Raw genomic sequence first — 15,000 nt, forward strand, 5'->3', positions numbered from 1 at the left:
GGTAGAATGTATTTTTAGTTAGAGAAATAAATCGTCAATGTGGAATATGTAACACAATTGTTTTGATACTTTCTGGTGATTCAACGTTTGAAATGTGTTGACGCCGGTGTTTGTTTGGTCCAAAATGAATTATTTAAAAATGGTAAAGAAAGAAAAAACAAAAGTTCTATTGCTTCTTTGCCTTTCCCAATAAAATGGTTACAAGACCACAACTACAGCACAACTCAACCGAGAAGAACATAGTAGAAGTATAAAAAGTGACTTGGGGATTTGGAAACACGCTCTGCAGTATATTTGACTAAAGGATACCACCATCATCACTAACAAAATCAATTGTTTTACTTATGAGAGATGTTATCAAAATTGTATCTGTGGCACAGCATGGTGTCTGTATGAATAGGCAGTGCTGGAGTTTGCACACTGAGACCCCAAATAAAGTCAGTCAGGCTAACAGAGATACCATATCAGTAATTGGCCAATGTTAATATGCAACAATGTACGTAATTATGTTAAATGTGAGAAAGAAAAAAACGTGAAACTGTTAGGGTTGTTATTTGCACTCCATTAGCATGACATCTAATAACTAAAGGGCTTCTAGTGTGTTATGACTGTAGGCTGATACACACAGTATCATCATGTGCTCTAGTCATATAACAGCTGTCTCTGGCAACAGCACACCATCATACTTTGTAACTTAGTCACATGGAGGTGTTGCTGGCTGAAAATAACTGCAGAATATTTCAATTGAAAATCTGTTTCCCCGACAATCGTATGACTGCTTCGTATGACAAAGCAACAATAAGATTTAATTCTGCAGATTTAAGGCAGCTGTGTGTTAATGGTGGCCTACATGCTCCAGAGAAAGTCTTTATAAATGGAAGAAATGACCCAAGTGTTACAACCACAGCCGATGCCCAGTAAAGCCTCGTCGCTCCCCCTCTCTTTCTTCACTTCTCAAGTCCAGCCCTCCTTTACTTCTCTTGACTTTCCCCTTCTCTTCTTCCTCTTCCCTTGCCAACCATCTGCTCCCCCCACTCCCTCTCTGTCTCCTCCTCTTCCCTCTCCGTTTTTTGTGCAGCTATACTTCTCTCTCTTATTCTCTTCTCCCTCTCTCTTCTCTCGTTCTCCCCGCATCCCCTCCTATGTTTGTGCGGGTCTGTTCTTCCCTCCCCTCTGCCTCTGGTGACTTGCAGTGAGGAAAGGAAGCCTCTCCCTTTTCCCCTCCTCTCAACGCATCGTGCTGCAACTTTTGCTTTACATATATAATGGTCACAATATGCCTGTTTTATCCTGTGAAATTTTGTTATAAAACCCTGTCAGTGATTATGGGAAGGCTTCATTTTCAATTATTTAAGAATTTTACTAGGTACCAAAGCAGTCTAAAGAACTTCTTAAAAAGTGATTTTGCCACTTTTAAATTTGAATCCTATTGTTCTATTGTTAGGAGGATATGTGAAAATGTGATATGTCTTTAAAGGACAACTTTAGTTTTTTTCAACCAAGGTTCATGTTTTAGGTTGTTATTAGAGAAAGTAAAAGATTTTTTTTTAAATTAGCTGCTTTCTTTCGTTTGATTTTAGCTGTTTTTGACAGGGGGCATTCGAGCATTGGGCTAAATATGTATTTTTTTACAAAATATTACGGCGATTTATTTTTTTATTATTTACTATAGTCCTACTAGACAGTAGACACCAGGAAATTACATCTGGCCACAGAAGATCACAGGATCTACTGAATGTGAAGGAGGCCTACTGGGGGGAAGCCACACTGTGTGTCATAGTCTCAATATGTAGTTTGACACATTCAGTAGATCTCTTGATCTTTTGTGGCCAGATGTCATTTATTGGGGTCTAGTAGGACTATAGTAAATAATAAAAAAGAAATCGCCATACTATTTTGTAAAAAAATACATTTTTAGCCCCATGCTCGAATGCCCCTGCCCCCCTGTCAAAAACAGCTAAAATCCCTAAAACGAAAGAAAGCAGCAAATGAAAATAAATTAACACTCATCTTTTACTTTCTCTAATAACAACCTAAAACATGAACCTTGGTTGAAAAAAAACACTAAAGTTGTCATTTAATTTAGACTGGTAGAGCTTTTCCAGCTTATTGGAGACTGGAGCAAGCTCTCGACAAAGAGCGCATTGAGAAGTGTTTAATATGTTATATTTTCAGTTTCACAAGTCGTCCTCATAATAGAATGCTATAGCCTGGGCCGGATTAGCGCACGACATACACACACGCACGCACGCGCACATGCACACGCACACATGTCATGTTTTTTCAGATTTTCTCAACCATCTCAGATCCTGGCTCACTCTGGCTCACAAAAAATGCCTTGGTGTGAAAACCTGCATGATATCATAGATTCTTGTGGACCTAGTCAAGTGTGGATATGGGGATCGATTGTTTCCTTAGTCCTGACATACAGGAAGCGATAGGATTGACCTAAAACCTACAAGACTCAGACATTCTGTAGTCTTGGTGCACTAAAGCAGGCAAATGGCCAAGCTAACGAAAGGATTTCCATTTTTAATACTTTGCCTATGTGCCCCTCGAGACAGTATTAAACATGAGACATATTGGGGGGAACAAACACTTGGCGTGGAATGCTTTTAGCCTTCTCCCACTCTCTTCTTACCACTTCTATCTTGGTCCGCTACCTGATATGTTAGATTTCAGATTTGGCTACAGATGTGCATAGCTGAGTGGGTGCTTCATGTGTGGCGTCTTACAGTATTCCTGTTTCAGCTTCAAATATTACTGCTACATGTGGTGCTTCTATGGTCGAATGGTTAGAGAGCACTGGCCATATTCATGACATATCCTGTTGAAGTCTGAGTAGGCATATAGTTTCACAGCAAGTACAAAGACTAATAGCTTTTGTGTCAGAACTTTGGGTCGTACCAATATTAGTTTGTCAGTTTAGAAGGATTGAAAGAGGTGGCGGTGAATAGTAAACACCCAAAGCAGTGTGGAGAGCACAGCAGAGAGGAGTTAATAATGCCACTTGAGGACGACATCTTTGTATAACTGGTCCTTGGACCTTTAACCTGAACTTGGATCATAGCTAGTTTACCCTGTTGACTGTCCACCTTGTGCCCACCACTGTAACCTTGTCATTAACTCCATCCTCACTTCTCCCCCAATCTCCCATCTGTTTCCTGTTAGTTTCTCCCTCTACTTATCAGACCACCTGTCTTTCCTCCTCGTCATTTTAGCAATGTGTCTCCTTGAGGCGTTGTGTTGCGTCCTCTCCTCTCCTCTCCTCTCCTCGCCTCTCCTCTCCTGGCAGTAACAAGTCAATCTATTGTGCCAAGTTTGTTCCCACTAGTGGTTTCATAGTGGAGGTTAATGGTGATGATAATTGCTGCTACTGATTTCCCTGTCATTAGAGGAGCTGAACACAAAGAAGCTGCTGAAATGCACCCATTGTAGTGATTTGATATCAACATAGGAACAGGAAATGGGCGGACTATCTGTGTGTGTTTGTGCTTGAGAAAAATTGGTGTCTTGGGAGAGAGTGTACTGGACTCTCTCTTCCTGGTTCTCCCTGTTGGTTTCAGTCTTCATCTCCACGTTGTTGTTTTTGGTGGGGTCTCTAGATGCATGTCCTTGTTTATTGTTATTTAATATAAATTGTACAAAACCGAATATCCAAACACACACCACAGAGGAGTTCTGCTTTGACAGCCCACTTAATGTTGTTTCTGGATGTGATGTGAAATGAAGAATGTGAAATATCTGATTTAATCAGCATTACTTCCTTGCAAAACCAGGGGCAGTGAGTTCAAGTAGGGTCTTTACGTTACATACTGTAGGGGCTGTCTATTTGGGTTACACTGATGAACTGGCCAAACATCTTCGATATCCTGTAGTGTCTGCTAAAGTAAAACTCTACTCTACAAATCTCTACTCAGGGCAGGCCATCAACAATCTTAGTCAAAAGTCAATGTGTTAGCGAGCATTCGTGTGCGTTAACAACTTAAGCCCCGTACTTCAGTTGGCCGGGGATCCCCCAAGAGTCTATACTTGGGCCTCTTCTTTTTTCCCTCTACAGTCTACACCACTAGTGTGTCGCAAGCTTGTAGATGTGCTATCTTTGCTTATTTATGGGGTTCATCTGGTTAAAGAGACAGTTTAAGACCTTCTTGACAGGACTGGCCCCTCACATTGAGTCACTAGTGAAATCCATTATGTGACCGATGACATGCACGCCTCTGATTCTCTGTCCGTCTGTCCTGTGGCTCCATCATAACACGACCAACAGTAATTGGTACTATTTCCTATAGGGACTGTCCTCTGTGATAGATGTGTGTGAACGTTTGGAGAGGAAGTGAGGGTAGGTCTGTCTGAACTCAATACCCTGAGCAAGAGGAATAGTGGAGGTTCGTTATACTGTAAAGGTTGTTCTTTCTGAAGTTCATTGTTGCCCATTACAGTGCATACTGTACACTATTAGCTGGCATACTGTGCACTGTTAGTTCCTGTTAATGTACGTGTACTACTGGGACGTTATGTCTTTTGTTCAAATACTATTTGTCAAATACTGTATAAAAGCCAATTTTATTACACACACAAATAATATATTGGTCTATTAGTGTAATACTTGATCCTATTAAACAACATAACGTATATCTTTCTGTGTGTGTAGCCTACTATTCTATGTGCAGCAACCTTTTTGAGTGGTGCAACCACTCCAAGGAACAGCAGTGTCCCTATGTCCTAACCTATGTCCCGATGTTTAGAGTACCAATAGGGGGTGCTGTTGCACCACTCGCTTCAGACTGGTCTGATCTTTTAAAGTCATGTATGATCTGAATATACAGAATTTGAGTTAATCAAGATTTGCATAATTTAGATTTTTTTTAAACGTTAGGTACTCCTGTCTATGGAAGAGTCCAGCATTTTCAGGCAAAGTTGGGTTTAAAATAAGCCAGGACACCAAACATTGGCGGTGCAGAGTATCGTTTTTAGCGTGTGATTTTAGTGCCATTGAAGGGAAACTGTTGAAGCAGAGACAGAAACCTCCCACTGCCTAAAGACAGAGGAAACAGCACACCTCCTCTCCTTCCTCTGCAAGGTTCCGGCGTGTAGGGAGCACACACACATAAAGTACACACACACACACACACACACACACACACACACACACACACACACACACACGCAACAAATAGGCAGACTTCTAACTTTCCAACAGGAAGGGGAGGAGCCAGTGAAAGACAAGTATCAAGCCAAGATACACACACACAGTCACGCACACACGTATGCAGTCACACACACAGAACTATGGGGGAAAACGGTTTCCATGTCATGTCATGTTGTGTTGTTATGTATGATTGTCACAATCTGGAGGTGGTGGTGGTGAGGACCCAAATGCAGGACAGCCAGGCAGGAGTAGTGATCAAAACCCATGGTTGGGTATTTTATTTAAACAGTTGAACAGGACAGAAATCACAAATACAGAGTGACACTAAACAATGAACCGGCAAGGACTGACTGGGGAACAAGACTAATATACACAGGAGGGCTGATTACACATGAGAAACACATGGGGAAGACATGAACATAGAACCAAAACAAGTAGAACAAGAACATAGACATGAAACAGCTAGATAAACAGAACATAGAATCAAAACAAGTAGAACATAACATAGAAAAACAAGAGCTAGACAGGCAAAGTCTGTGACTGACAATGATATTGGAAAACCTTATATTTTAAAGTGGACTAATGAAAAGCTATCCATCTTTATCACTTACATCTACACTAAATTGAAATTGTGCTAAAGATCCAAATGATTTCACAGAATCCAATTGTTTATAACTTGTTGCAAATGCAAGTCACATTTTTCCTCCTTCACTATAACTTAATTACAGTAATGCTTATGCCTATATTTATGAAGTTGTCAATATTTGATAGTTATTGTAAAGATGTTGTGAATTTGTGATATTTCTTTTCCCTTTCCAATACCGATTCCGATACCTGCAACTTGCTTATCGGTATCGATCCGATGCCAGTGTGTAATAAAAATCTAGGAATAAATGACAATACCATTAATAATTGTTAAAGTGCAGCAACAACTTAGGTTTACTGTTATCTAAATAGTACAGTAATAGTTTGTTCCAATATTAAATCCACAAGAGAGTTAATTGTGACTGTAACGCCGGGATCCAAACCAAAACCAAACATGTAACGCTCATGCAAGAGGGATTCCACCCACGTTGGCCAGGGAGATATGAGCTTATGAGCTTCAGGCATGGCTTATGGAAGAGAGCAGTGAGACCTGCTGCTGCAGGCACACCATGCCTGTTGGAATGCATTTCCTAACAAGTAGGCTGATTACTGACTTAACTACTGTGTGTGTTTTGTGCGTGTGTTTTGTGTGCGTGCGTGTGCGTGTGCGTGCGCGTGTGTGTGTGTGTGTGTGTGTGTGCGCGCGCGCGCGCGCGTGCATATCTTTTAGTGGATGGACTGGAGAAATCATCCTCACTGGCCAACTGTGATGTGGTCGTGGGCAGCGCCACTCCGGCCCAGAATGCACCGGGCTTACGGCAGCCGCGTGAAAAGCTCTCAACGATAGGGAAAATATTCAAACCCTGGAAATGGAGGAAGAAAAAGACCAGTGACAAGTTCCAGGACCTCTCCAAAGGTTGGTGCATGTGCTCCTCTACTCTATCCTTTTTGATTGAATGAGTGTACTGTATGCCCAATGGATTTGTCTCAATCGCAAGACAGTTTGTAATAAACCTAAACATATTAGTGGTGTGAACAATACCACTGTCTCATGATTCTTGATGGAGCTTTTAACCCATTCTGACCGGGCACGCATTTTGGTGTTGGCATCATGTTATGCTTTAGCTATTGAAAAATAGCAGATCTACAAGCTCATATCGCGCCACCGAGTGGCGCGATACGAGCTTGTAGGTCTGCTATTTTTTGAAAAATCGAAGAACGACTGACATTTTTAGAATCTGATCTCAGGTCAGAATGGGTTAATCAGACCAGTGTGTGTCCAGTGGAAAACTCGTATGAATCTGATCTCAGGTCAGAATGGGTTAAATGAATGATCAAGGATGATCAACACTACTGCACAAAGCACTGGTTGTGCACAAGATATCTTTCGAAAATAATCAAATAAGAAATCTAATCTCTAATCTTAGTCAAACCTAGCAAAAGCAGGAATTGTGACATTCTTCCATATCCTCAGTTCTAAACATAGAAGTGGAAAACATGTAACACACATCACTGTCATCCAGTCATGTGTTACAATTACACCTTTTTCACAACAGCCATATTGACATAAAATAGTACAGTAAACACAGGTGTTACCAATGGTGCTAATTAAAGTTCAATTTCACTAGCAGAGCCAAAGTGCAATACCGTCACCTCGACTACGTTTGACCCGAATGGAACAGAACCGTCATTATTATCATAGTATCACCTGTGTTTACTGTCAAATTGGCTGCTGTAAAGGTCTATTTGTTTAAAATGTTGTCTAAATTGGGTTAAAGGTATATTCAGTGATTTCACTTAATTCAAATATCACTTTTTTTTTGTTTTGTTGTGATAATCCTCCCTACTATAGAGTGTGCTGGCCATATAAGGAGTTCCTCCCTGCCCCCAGTTAACCCCTGGGGGTCAAAAACCCTTAGGTTTCGTTTTTGGCTCTCTATCCTGATTGGACGAAAGGCTGGGTCCCACAGCCAAAAACGAAACCTAAGGTTTTTTGAGTGAAATCACTGAATATACCTTTAAGGAATGAAAAGCAACTGAAGACAATAAAAGAACGCAAAGACTCTTCCACTCAGTTATCTGATCTGATCTCCCCTCTATTATGTTTCCATATTTAGGCGTCATACTTGCCTGTCTTGCCTAGTTGGTCTCAGGTTACCCTCCAGGTATAAAAGTTAGAGGGTAAAGTCAGGTGACATGACTCCTGTCATGTCTGTCACTGACATCTGCCCACTAGACATAGACTTATGATAGACATAAGAGGGAAAGACAGTGTCAAAGACAGTAAGAGAGATTAATGTGTGTAAGAGAGAGCCCTGAGGCTAAAGTCGTATACAGTCAACAGTAGAATTCAGAGGAGGTGACATATCATATAGTCAGGTGTTTAGTGTGTACAAATGTAAATAATTGTTTTTACACTAGCAGACTCATAAATGGGCAAATACTGAGAATTCTTATGTATAGGATTATAGGTCATTCATTAGTAGTCTTATCAGCCATTAACCCATTCTGAACGGGCACCCATTTTGGTGTTGGCATCATGTTATGCTTTAGCTATTGAAAAATAGCAGATCTACAAGCTCATATCGCGCCACCGAGTGGCGCGATACGAGCTTGTAGGTCTGCTATTTTTGAAAAATCAAAGAGCGACTGACATTTCTAGAATCTGATCTCAGGTCAGAATGGGTTCATCAGACCAGTGTGTGTCCGGCAGAAACCTCGTATGAATCTGATCTCAGGTCAGAATGGGTTAATCGACTACTCCTCGGTCTGGGGCCCATGGCCCATCTTTTTGCAACCCATTTTGATAGTCTAGGGTGGCTCCGGGTAGAAAACAGAGTTAAGCAATTGAAATTACAATACAAGAGGAATTGAGAACAACGATCTGGTACCACCCACTTTCAAAACAAACATGGGCTAATTCTCCTTCTACAGCACTGCCACCCAAGTGTGGAATGCCCTGACTCCTTCCCTCAAAAAATCAAAATCCCTGGCATCCTTTAAAACAGGCCTGAAAGTCCACCTTTCAGCATGCCAAAGGGAGAGGAAATTATTACCCCCCACCCCCTTAGTCTAGTGACTACCCCCACCTCCTTATTATAACCCCTTTATTCCCCAACCTGTACATATTTTTGGTATTTTTCCTATATAAAGGTTTAATGTTTGTCTTCAGTTTACCACTTTTGTTTCATGTATTCTTTTGTCCAGCTTATAATACTGTTTTAAACAGTGCTGTAGTATTCAGCACTGGTGAAAATGTAAAATGTCTGAAATGAAATGTTTGTCTTTCAGTTCTAGAGAGGAAGATCTCCACCCGACAGACCAGAGAGGAGCTCATCAAAAGAGGAGTACTCATCGCTGATCAAGGTTCATCTGCCACTCACCCAGTTATTCCTACGCCCAATAGAGTATTTTAGAATAACATTGGGTTTCACACTACTTTTGCCGGGGACTTTTTCAGAATAAAGGCGCTAGAGTGCCAAGCAGAAGCCTTCCATCCTCCTCCCTATTTAGAAGCGTTAATATTCCAAATGAGTCATAGTCATACATGACAAGTCATTAATTAGGACAGAACATCTGCGTTCTGATCAAAACCATGGAGAGCGCCGTAGATTTAGAGAGAATAGCGAGTTTTGTCGGCTCATAAAAATGGAAGTGAATGGCTGCACGCACATGCAAAGCATGTCCGGGAGCTCTGAGTAAGACGTTGCCTAGCAACGGCCGATGTCAAAAAATAATTTCAGCGATCCTGTTTTATATTATTGAAAAGGACCTAAAGACGTGTATACATGTCTGAGGCACCCCACGGTTTTAATTGAGAGGACGTGTATACATGTCCTTAGCATCATAAGTTTCATATACCGTAAGCATTGTGGTCCAAAAATAAACAAACTGTCTCTGTGATATTGTCGGGGTAGTGGCTCTATTGTTTACGATAGTCATATTTGATACAGTTTCTAGCGAAAATGTAACTAATTCGGCAGCAGTAACATTGGCGATTTCTGGTTTGGTCCACATTTTGTCTGTACACCAAATCGATCCATTCTAGAGTCTACCTATTGGATTCACCTGATGTCCCAGCAGGTCTATCTCTAACGTGGTTACATTGAATAAAAGCCAGCAGTACTCCCATGTCCAGCGGAAAAGGAGATTATTGTATTCCAGATTAACACTCTGTTTGTTCTCCTTCAGAAGAACCAGTCAGCAGTGAAAGCCTGAACGGCCATGCCACGCCCAAAGCGACCACAGAGGAAGTGAGAGTGGACATCGAGTTGCCAGAGACACCATCGGAGGAACACACCATTGGACCACATAGCACTGAGGATTCAACAGGTGACTGCAGCAATCCACCAACAATCTACCAGCTTCTGTAGGACTGTCCAGGGTTTTATTGAATCCAGGGGCATGCATGCTGTCTGAGGCCTTAAGCCAAATGTATGGTCTGTCACACAACACTGTCATGCATCATGGGTCACCAATAGGCTACACTTTTAAAACTTGGGGAGCTTGACCCTGTGTGCAGACTTTATTACTTTTGAATTCTGACTACTGCCGAGCACCTGGTTTTTAGTGAGTAGATGTGCGTGCTTTAAAGTTTATTTGTTCTCCTCATCAATAACAAACAAACAGGTTTTTCACACTAAGGCTTGTTCGCTTGAATTATTACAAAGGACACCTTGAGATGGTGTGTAAATTAGGCTTTAGACATGGATTCACCCATGTTATTACACTTTTATTTTAGAAGCCTTGGCTTTTATCTTAGCTAATGTATGGTTACAGTGCTCATTGCATGGTTTCCTGATGCTGGATTAATGACCAGTTCTAGGTCAATGTAGTCGTTAGCAGGTCCTAAAACCAATTTCCACTAAATGGTGAACTATATTTAGATGTATTCCTTTTTATATTCTTTCTTATAGACTGAACTGTTAATGTACCAGCATTACACTGAATGACATTGGTTGCTATTTGGGACTCAGGAGCCCTGACCTTGGCTAATGTGTTCAAATAGATATATACCCATTATAAGCCTCTATAGCAGGCATGCACAGGCCGAATAGAGCAATAATCATGACCTAATGCCTTCCCCTACCTCAGGAGACCAGCCACCGGTACCGGCACTACTATCTGATGCCGCTAAAGTGTTTTACTGTTTTCATCTCAATCCTGTTAGCATTGAACTCATAGCCATTAGGAGGCACCTGTTTGCCTATTTGTCAATATCCCAAAAAAGGCTGCGGTGTAGAGCATGGCAGATACATGGACATGACTAATGCACTAGCAGCCCGCGTGGCACAGGGGTAATGCACCTGCGCTCCAGTGAACACAATTGGCTGTGTTCACGGACAGGAAGACAGCAGGGAGGGTGGTCTCCGTAGTAACTGACTAACTACAAGTTAGTCAAGGAGCAGAAATAGGATGGACAGTCTCTACATGCATTAGAGACTACATGCTGAAGACATGTAGTGGTCTACATCCTTCCCAGACCAAACAGTAGGGAAAAGATTAATAATGAATTAACAACAAATGAAAAAGAAATCTAAATGCAGAATTCACTAGTAAAGACAAACAAACACACACGCACGCGCACACACACTGCACACACATACTGTTAACCTCTGCAGAGGTTAACAGTATGAATTAGTCCTTCCATGTTCCGAAAGCCCAAAACATCACAGGAGGCAAAAAGCTAAAAGCCACGTGGAAAATGTGTTTTAAACTGGCCTCCTCCTACAGAACTACAATTCCAGTGAGATGTTCTGCTCTACAGATCAATATCATTCACTCTCACCACTGGCTGTGTGTATGAAATCACTCCCCACTGCACTATAGTGCAAATGTAATTTCATCTGGCACACGACAGCAATGACTGGTGACCCGATTAGTGTTTTTTATTTAGCAGTTGGGTTCACTATAGTCCCCTACACAGAGCTCCCTATTATATACTGTAGAGGGAAAACTGAGTCATTTATAGGACAGCCTTTGTGCACCTCTCAGCCTCCTCTCTCTTCATCTCTTCTTCTTTCTATTAACTGCATACTTGTCTGCTGACCTGTTTGTGCTTCTTTTTTCCCCCTATATCCTTAATCTGTCTTTTTTCCATTTTTTTTGGCTAACCTCAACCTCCTATACATTTTACCTCCCTCTTCCTCCACCCTGCTCAGAGAGACGCGGTACTAAACCCCTTCCTCGGGGTAGCCAGGCGTGGCCACGAGAGGTTGCAAAAAAAATGCACAGTACCACGTTACCCGCCTCTTCCAAGCCTGTAGGCAGCACTACTACGAGCACTCCAAGGCACAGGGACGGTGTCTCAGGTGTTAAAAAGACAGCTAAAACTACAGGCAAAACGGGCACAGCACAAGCACAAGCTAAAACGAACCCTCGGAGTAGTAACAACACTAGTCGCGGGACTGGTAAGTGGGACCTCGGCCTGGATTGGGACTGGAGCCTGTATGTTTGTGTTCAGCCCTGTCTGTACAGTAAAATCCTCAGTGTTAATTTAAATGGAGTGACATGAGCCCCCCCCCCCCCAGCCTCGTCCACAGCTGTTGTTGTATGATAATGGGGAGGGGTTAGGGTTATGATGTCACTAAAGTGGTGTATTTCGATTGGGCCTTTTGGGACTCAAAGGCTTTCAGCTTTCAGGAAGAAACCAGAAATACACAGGGAAGACATCATTGAATATAATAACCACACCTGGGAGTCTATTGGACTTAGAGTAATGTTAACTCCATAGACACATACAAAACAGAAAAAGGACAAAAATCGCGGCACTCCATGTTTAACTCTGAAGAACAAAACGTATCCTTACTCCTCCGAGTTAAATTAACACCCAACGATTTTCCTGTGTATGTGCCAACAAGTCTGCCTGTTTGTGGAATGCACCTGTCTTACTTTATGAAAATAAGGAAGGCTCCAGACTCGCCATGCATCCCCAATGTATTTGTGAAACCATGTTTTTGTGACCCTCCTACAAGCTTGCGCTTCGCATTCGTGCAACTGTCAATTGGTTGTGTCCGTACTCCGTAGTGCTAGTTATTCCCCTTCCTGTAAATGTTATTTGAAAGGGCTTCATGTCAAGTGAGTAAGCAAAGGAAATTATTCCCTTTCAGTCTCTGTGAGAATGCAGAAATAAAGAAAAGTATTTCTGTAGACACTTCCCTGATTGGAAAAGACTGCAGTGAATGACTACATTCACGGTTTGTGGGTTGTGTGTGTGGACACCTACTGTACATGCATGCTTGCATGGGTGTGGTTTCAATCCTGGCATGATGTTAGGCAAGATTTTGTCAACATTGGGGTATACGTTACTGTGCGTGCGTGTGTGCGCGTGCGTGCGTGCGCATATTATTTCACCCACAGCATGGTTTAAAATATGTGATACAGACCCTGGAGTCACACATCACATTCTAGTCATCACCCCTGTCCCCAGGCTGAGCTTCAGAATACACAATGGGTGATTCACTGATAAATGCATCTTTAGATTTTTCAATCCTGATAGCATCTGTTGTTGTATCTGTGTATTAAATGTAGAAATTACATTTTAGTTACATTTTTTCAGACATAACATTATTAAGTTCTACCAGGATGCTACTGTGCACGTGGTAAGAGGGTATTTGTTACTTAATTACATGTATTTTTTTGTCCAACTCTGACATTTGACTTATTTCAGTAGAAATGGCTACATACTTTATATTAATTATCTGACATCTGATGTGTTAGATTTTAGTATTTTAGTACTTTGAACTTTGAACAATGTCATAGCCTCAACCTATCTTTGGTTCTCTTTCTCTCTCCTATTATTCTCAGCCAAAACCTCCCATCCAAAGAAGACAGGAGGCACAACGAAAACCACCTCCTCCTCCTCCTCTGCTTCCACCCCTCGTGGAACACGGGTGTCCAATAAGGAGGGACCCGGAGCAGAGGGAAGGACCAACCGCAAATCAGAGACTCCCGGCTCCTCCCCTCTCTCTTCTGTAATCCCCAGGCCATCTCCGGGGGCCACTAGTGTTCCGGGAGGCCCCGGGCCCCGGGGGCCCCCTGCCTCGGCCGCCCAGACCACCACACCTGTAGCGTCACCTCCCGGGGCAGAGAGGAGTCACGAGACCCACGCTGCCCCAGAGCCCCGGCCCACTCATGGAGCCTCCTCTGCGGGAAAGGAGGTCAATGGCCACTCCGCGCTCACAGATCGGACTGCTCACGTTAACACTGCCACAGAGGACACCTCCTTCACGGAGGGAGAGACAGACGGCTCCTCGAAGGAGGAGAAACGGGGGAGGGCGAGAGGGGAGGGAGGGGACCAGGACGAGGGAGCGGAAGAAGATACAGGTGGAACAGATTCTACTGTACAGAACAGCCAGAGGTAAGGATCTCTTGGAGAGAAGTTAATAAATAAAATAAAATCCCATGTCAAGTAAAAGGTTAGCCGCCTTACACATCTGTTAGAATTCAGCCCCAGGCCCTGAAGACCCATCAGGTCCCAAAATTATCACATGGCCAAAAGAAAAACACTACTTGTTTCTGAACACCTGTCTGACTCCAGGGCACCTTGTGGTGTATGTATGCACTGCTAATTTTAAGATTCACAAATGTAAAGATTGCAATCATCTTCTTGATTATGCAGTTGATTTCAGTGTGACTAGTTACATGGAACATTATCAGGTTTGAGCAACAGCTTAAAACCAACTGAACATTTCTCTGGAGCCTCCAATCTCTCTCTCTACTCTGTCATGTAGTTGACTCAAAATGTTTTGTAACTGTGTCCTCCAGGCCATCAGAGGGTGACACTGAGAAGAAGCAGGGACACCATGTGAATGTGGACCAGGCTGAGGTGACACTGATCCCTGACCAGCTGTCCCTGGGGGACAGCCAGGCTAGTGACTCGGACTCGGACGGACCAATCTTGTACCGCGATGAGGAAGAAGATGAAGAGGAGGATGAGTTCACAACCAGTATGGGACAAGCTTATCTTTTTTTATCATGGCATTGTATATATAAGCATACAGTAATAGCGAATCACAAAGGCTACATGTCACACATGTCGCTCATAAAAAGCAAATGTAGGATACTCATCAGCTGGAGATCTGCAACGTCATGTGTATCAGACTAGATTAGAGAAGAGTTTATGAGGAAATGTTACAATTTACGGAAAATGAACAAACACTTGCACACTGCTGGGATAGAACTAAGAAAACCTTGAAGTTCCTGGCTACACACCCTTCGTCAGACAGTCTGATGAAGGGTGTGTAGACCGAAACATCACACTG

At 42.5% G+C, this 15,000-nt stretch overlaps 1 protein-coding gene across 3 annotated transcripts in view; it reads left to right on the forward strand.

Annotated features, from left to right (window-relative positions):
• The window catches only part of phactr2 (phosphatase and actin regulator 2), a gene marked incomplete at its 5' end in the record, with an annotated part of 48,010 nt that overhangs the window by 18,744 nt on the left and 14,266 nt on the right, over positions 1-15,000 (forward strand). For 2 of the 3 annotated variants that reach the window (XM_083775402.1, XM_083775403.1), the window contains 6 exons: positions 6,468-6,653; positions 9,029-9,103; positions 9,929-10,069; positions 11,899-12,147; positions 13,544-14,096; positions 14,504-14,685. In XM_083775402.1, coding sequence (XP_083631528.1) covers positions 6,468-6,653; positions 9,029-9,103; positions 9,929-10,069; positions 11,899-12,147; positions 13,544-14,096; positions 14,504-14,685 — 1,386 coding nt within the window. The remainder of the gene's footprint in view (positions 1-6,467; positions 6,654-9,028; positions 9,104-9,928; positions 10,070-11,898; positions 12,148-13,543; positions 14,097-14,503; positions 14,686-15,000) is intronic. The other variant, XM_083775404.1, reaches the window with a different exon arrangement.

This window comes from Protomyctophum parallelum (assembly GCF_964188405.1).
Source record: "Protomyctophum parallelum genome assembly, chromosome: 10".
Classification (NCBI taxonomy): domain Eukaryota; kingdom Metazoa; phylum Chordata; class Actinopteri; order Myctophiformes; family Myctophidae; genus Protomyctophum; species Protomyctophum parallelum.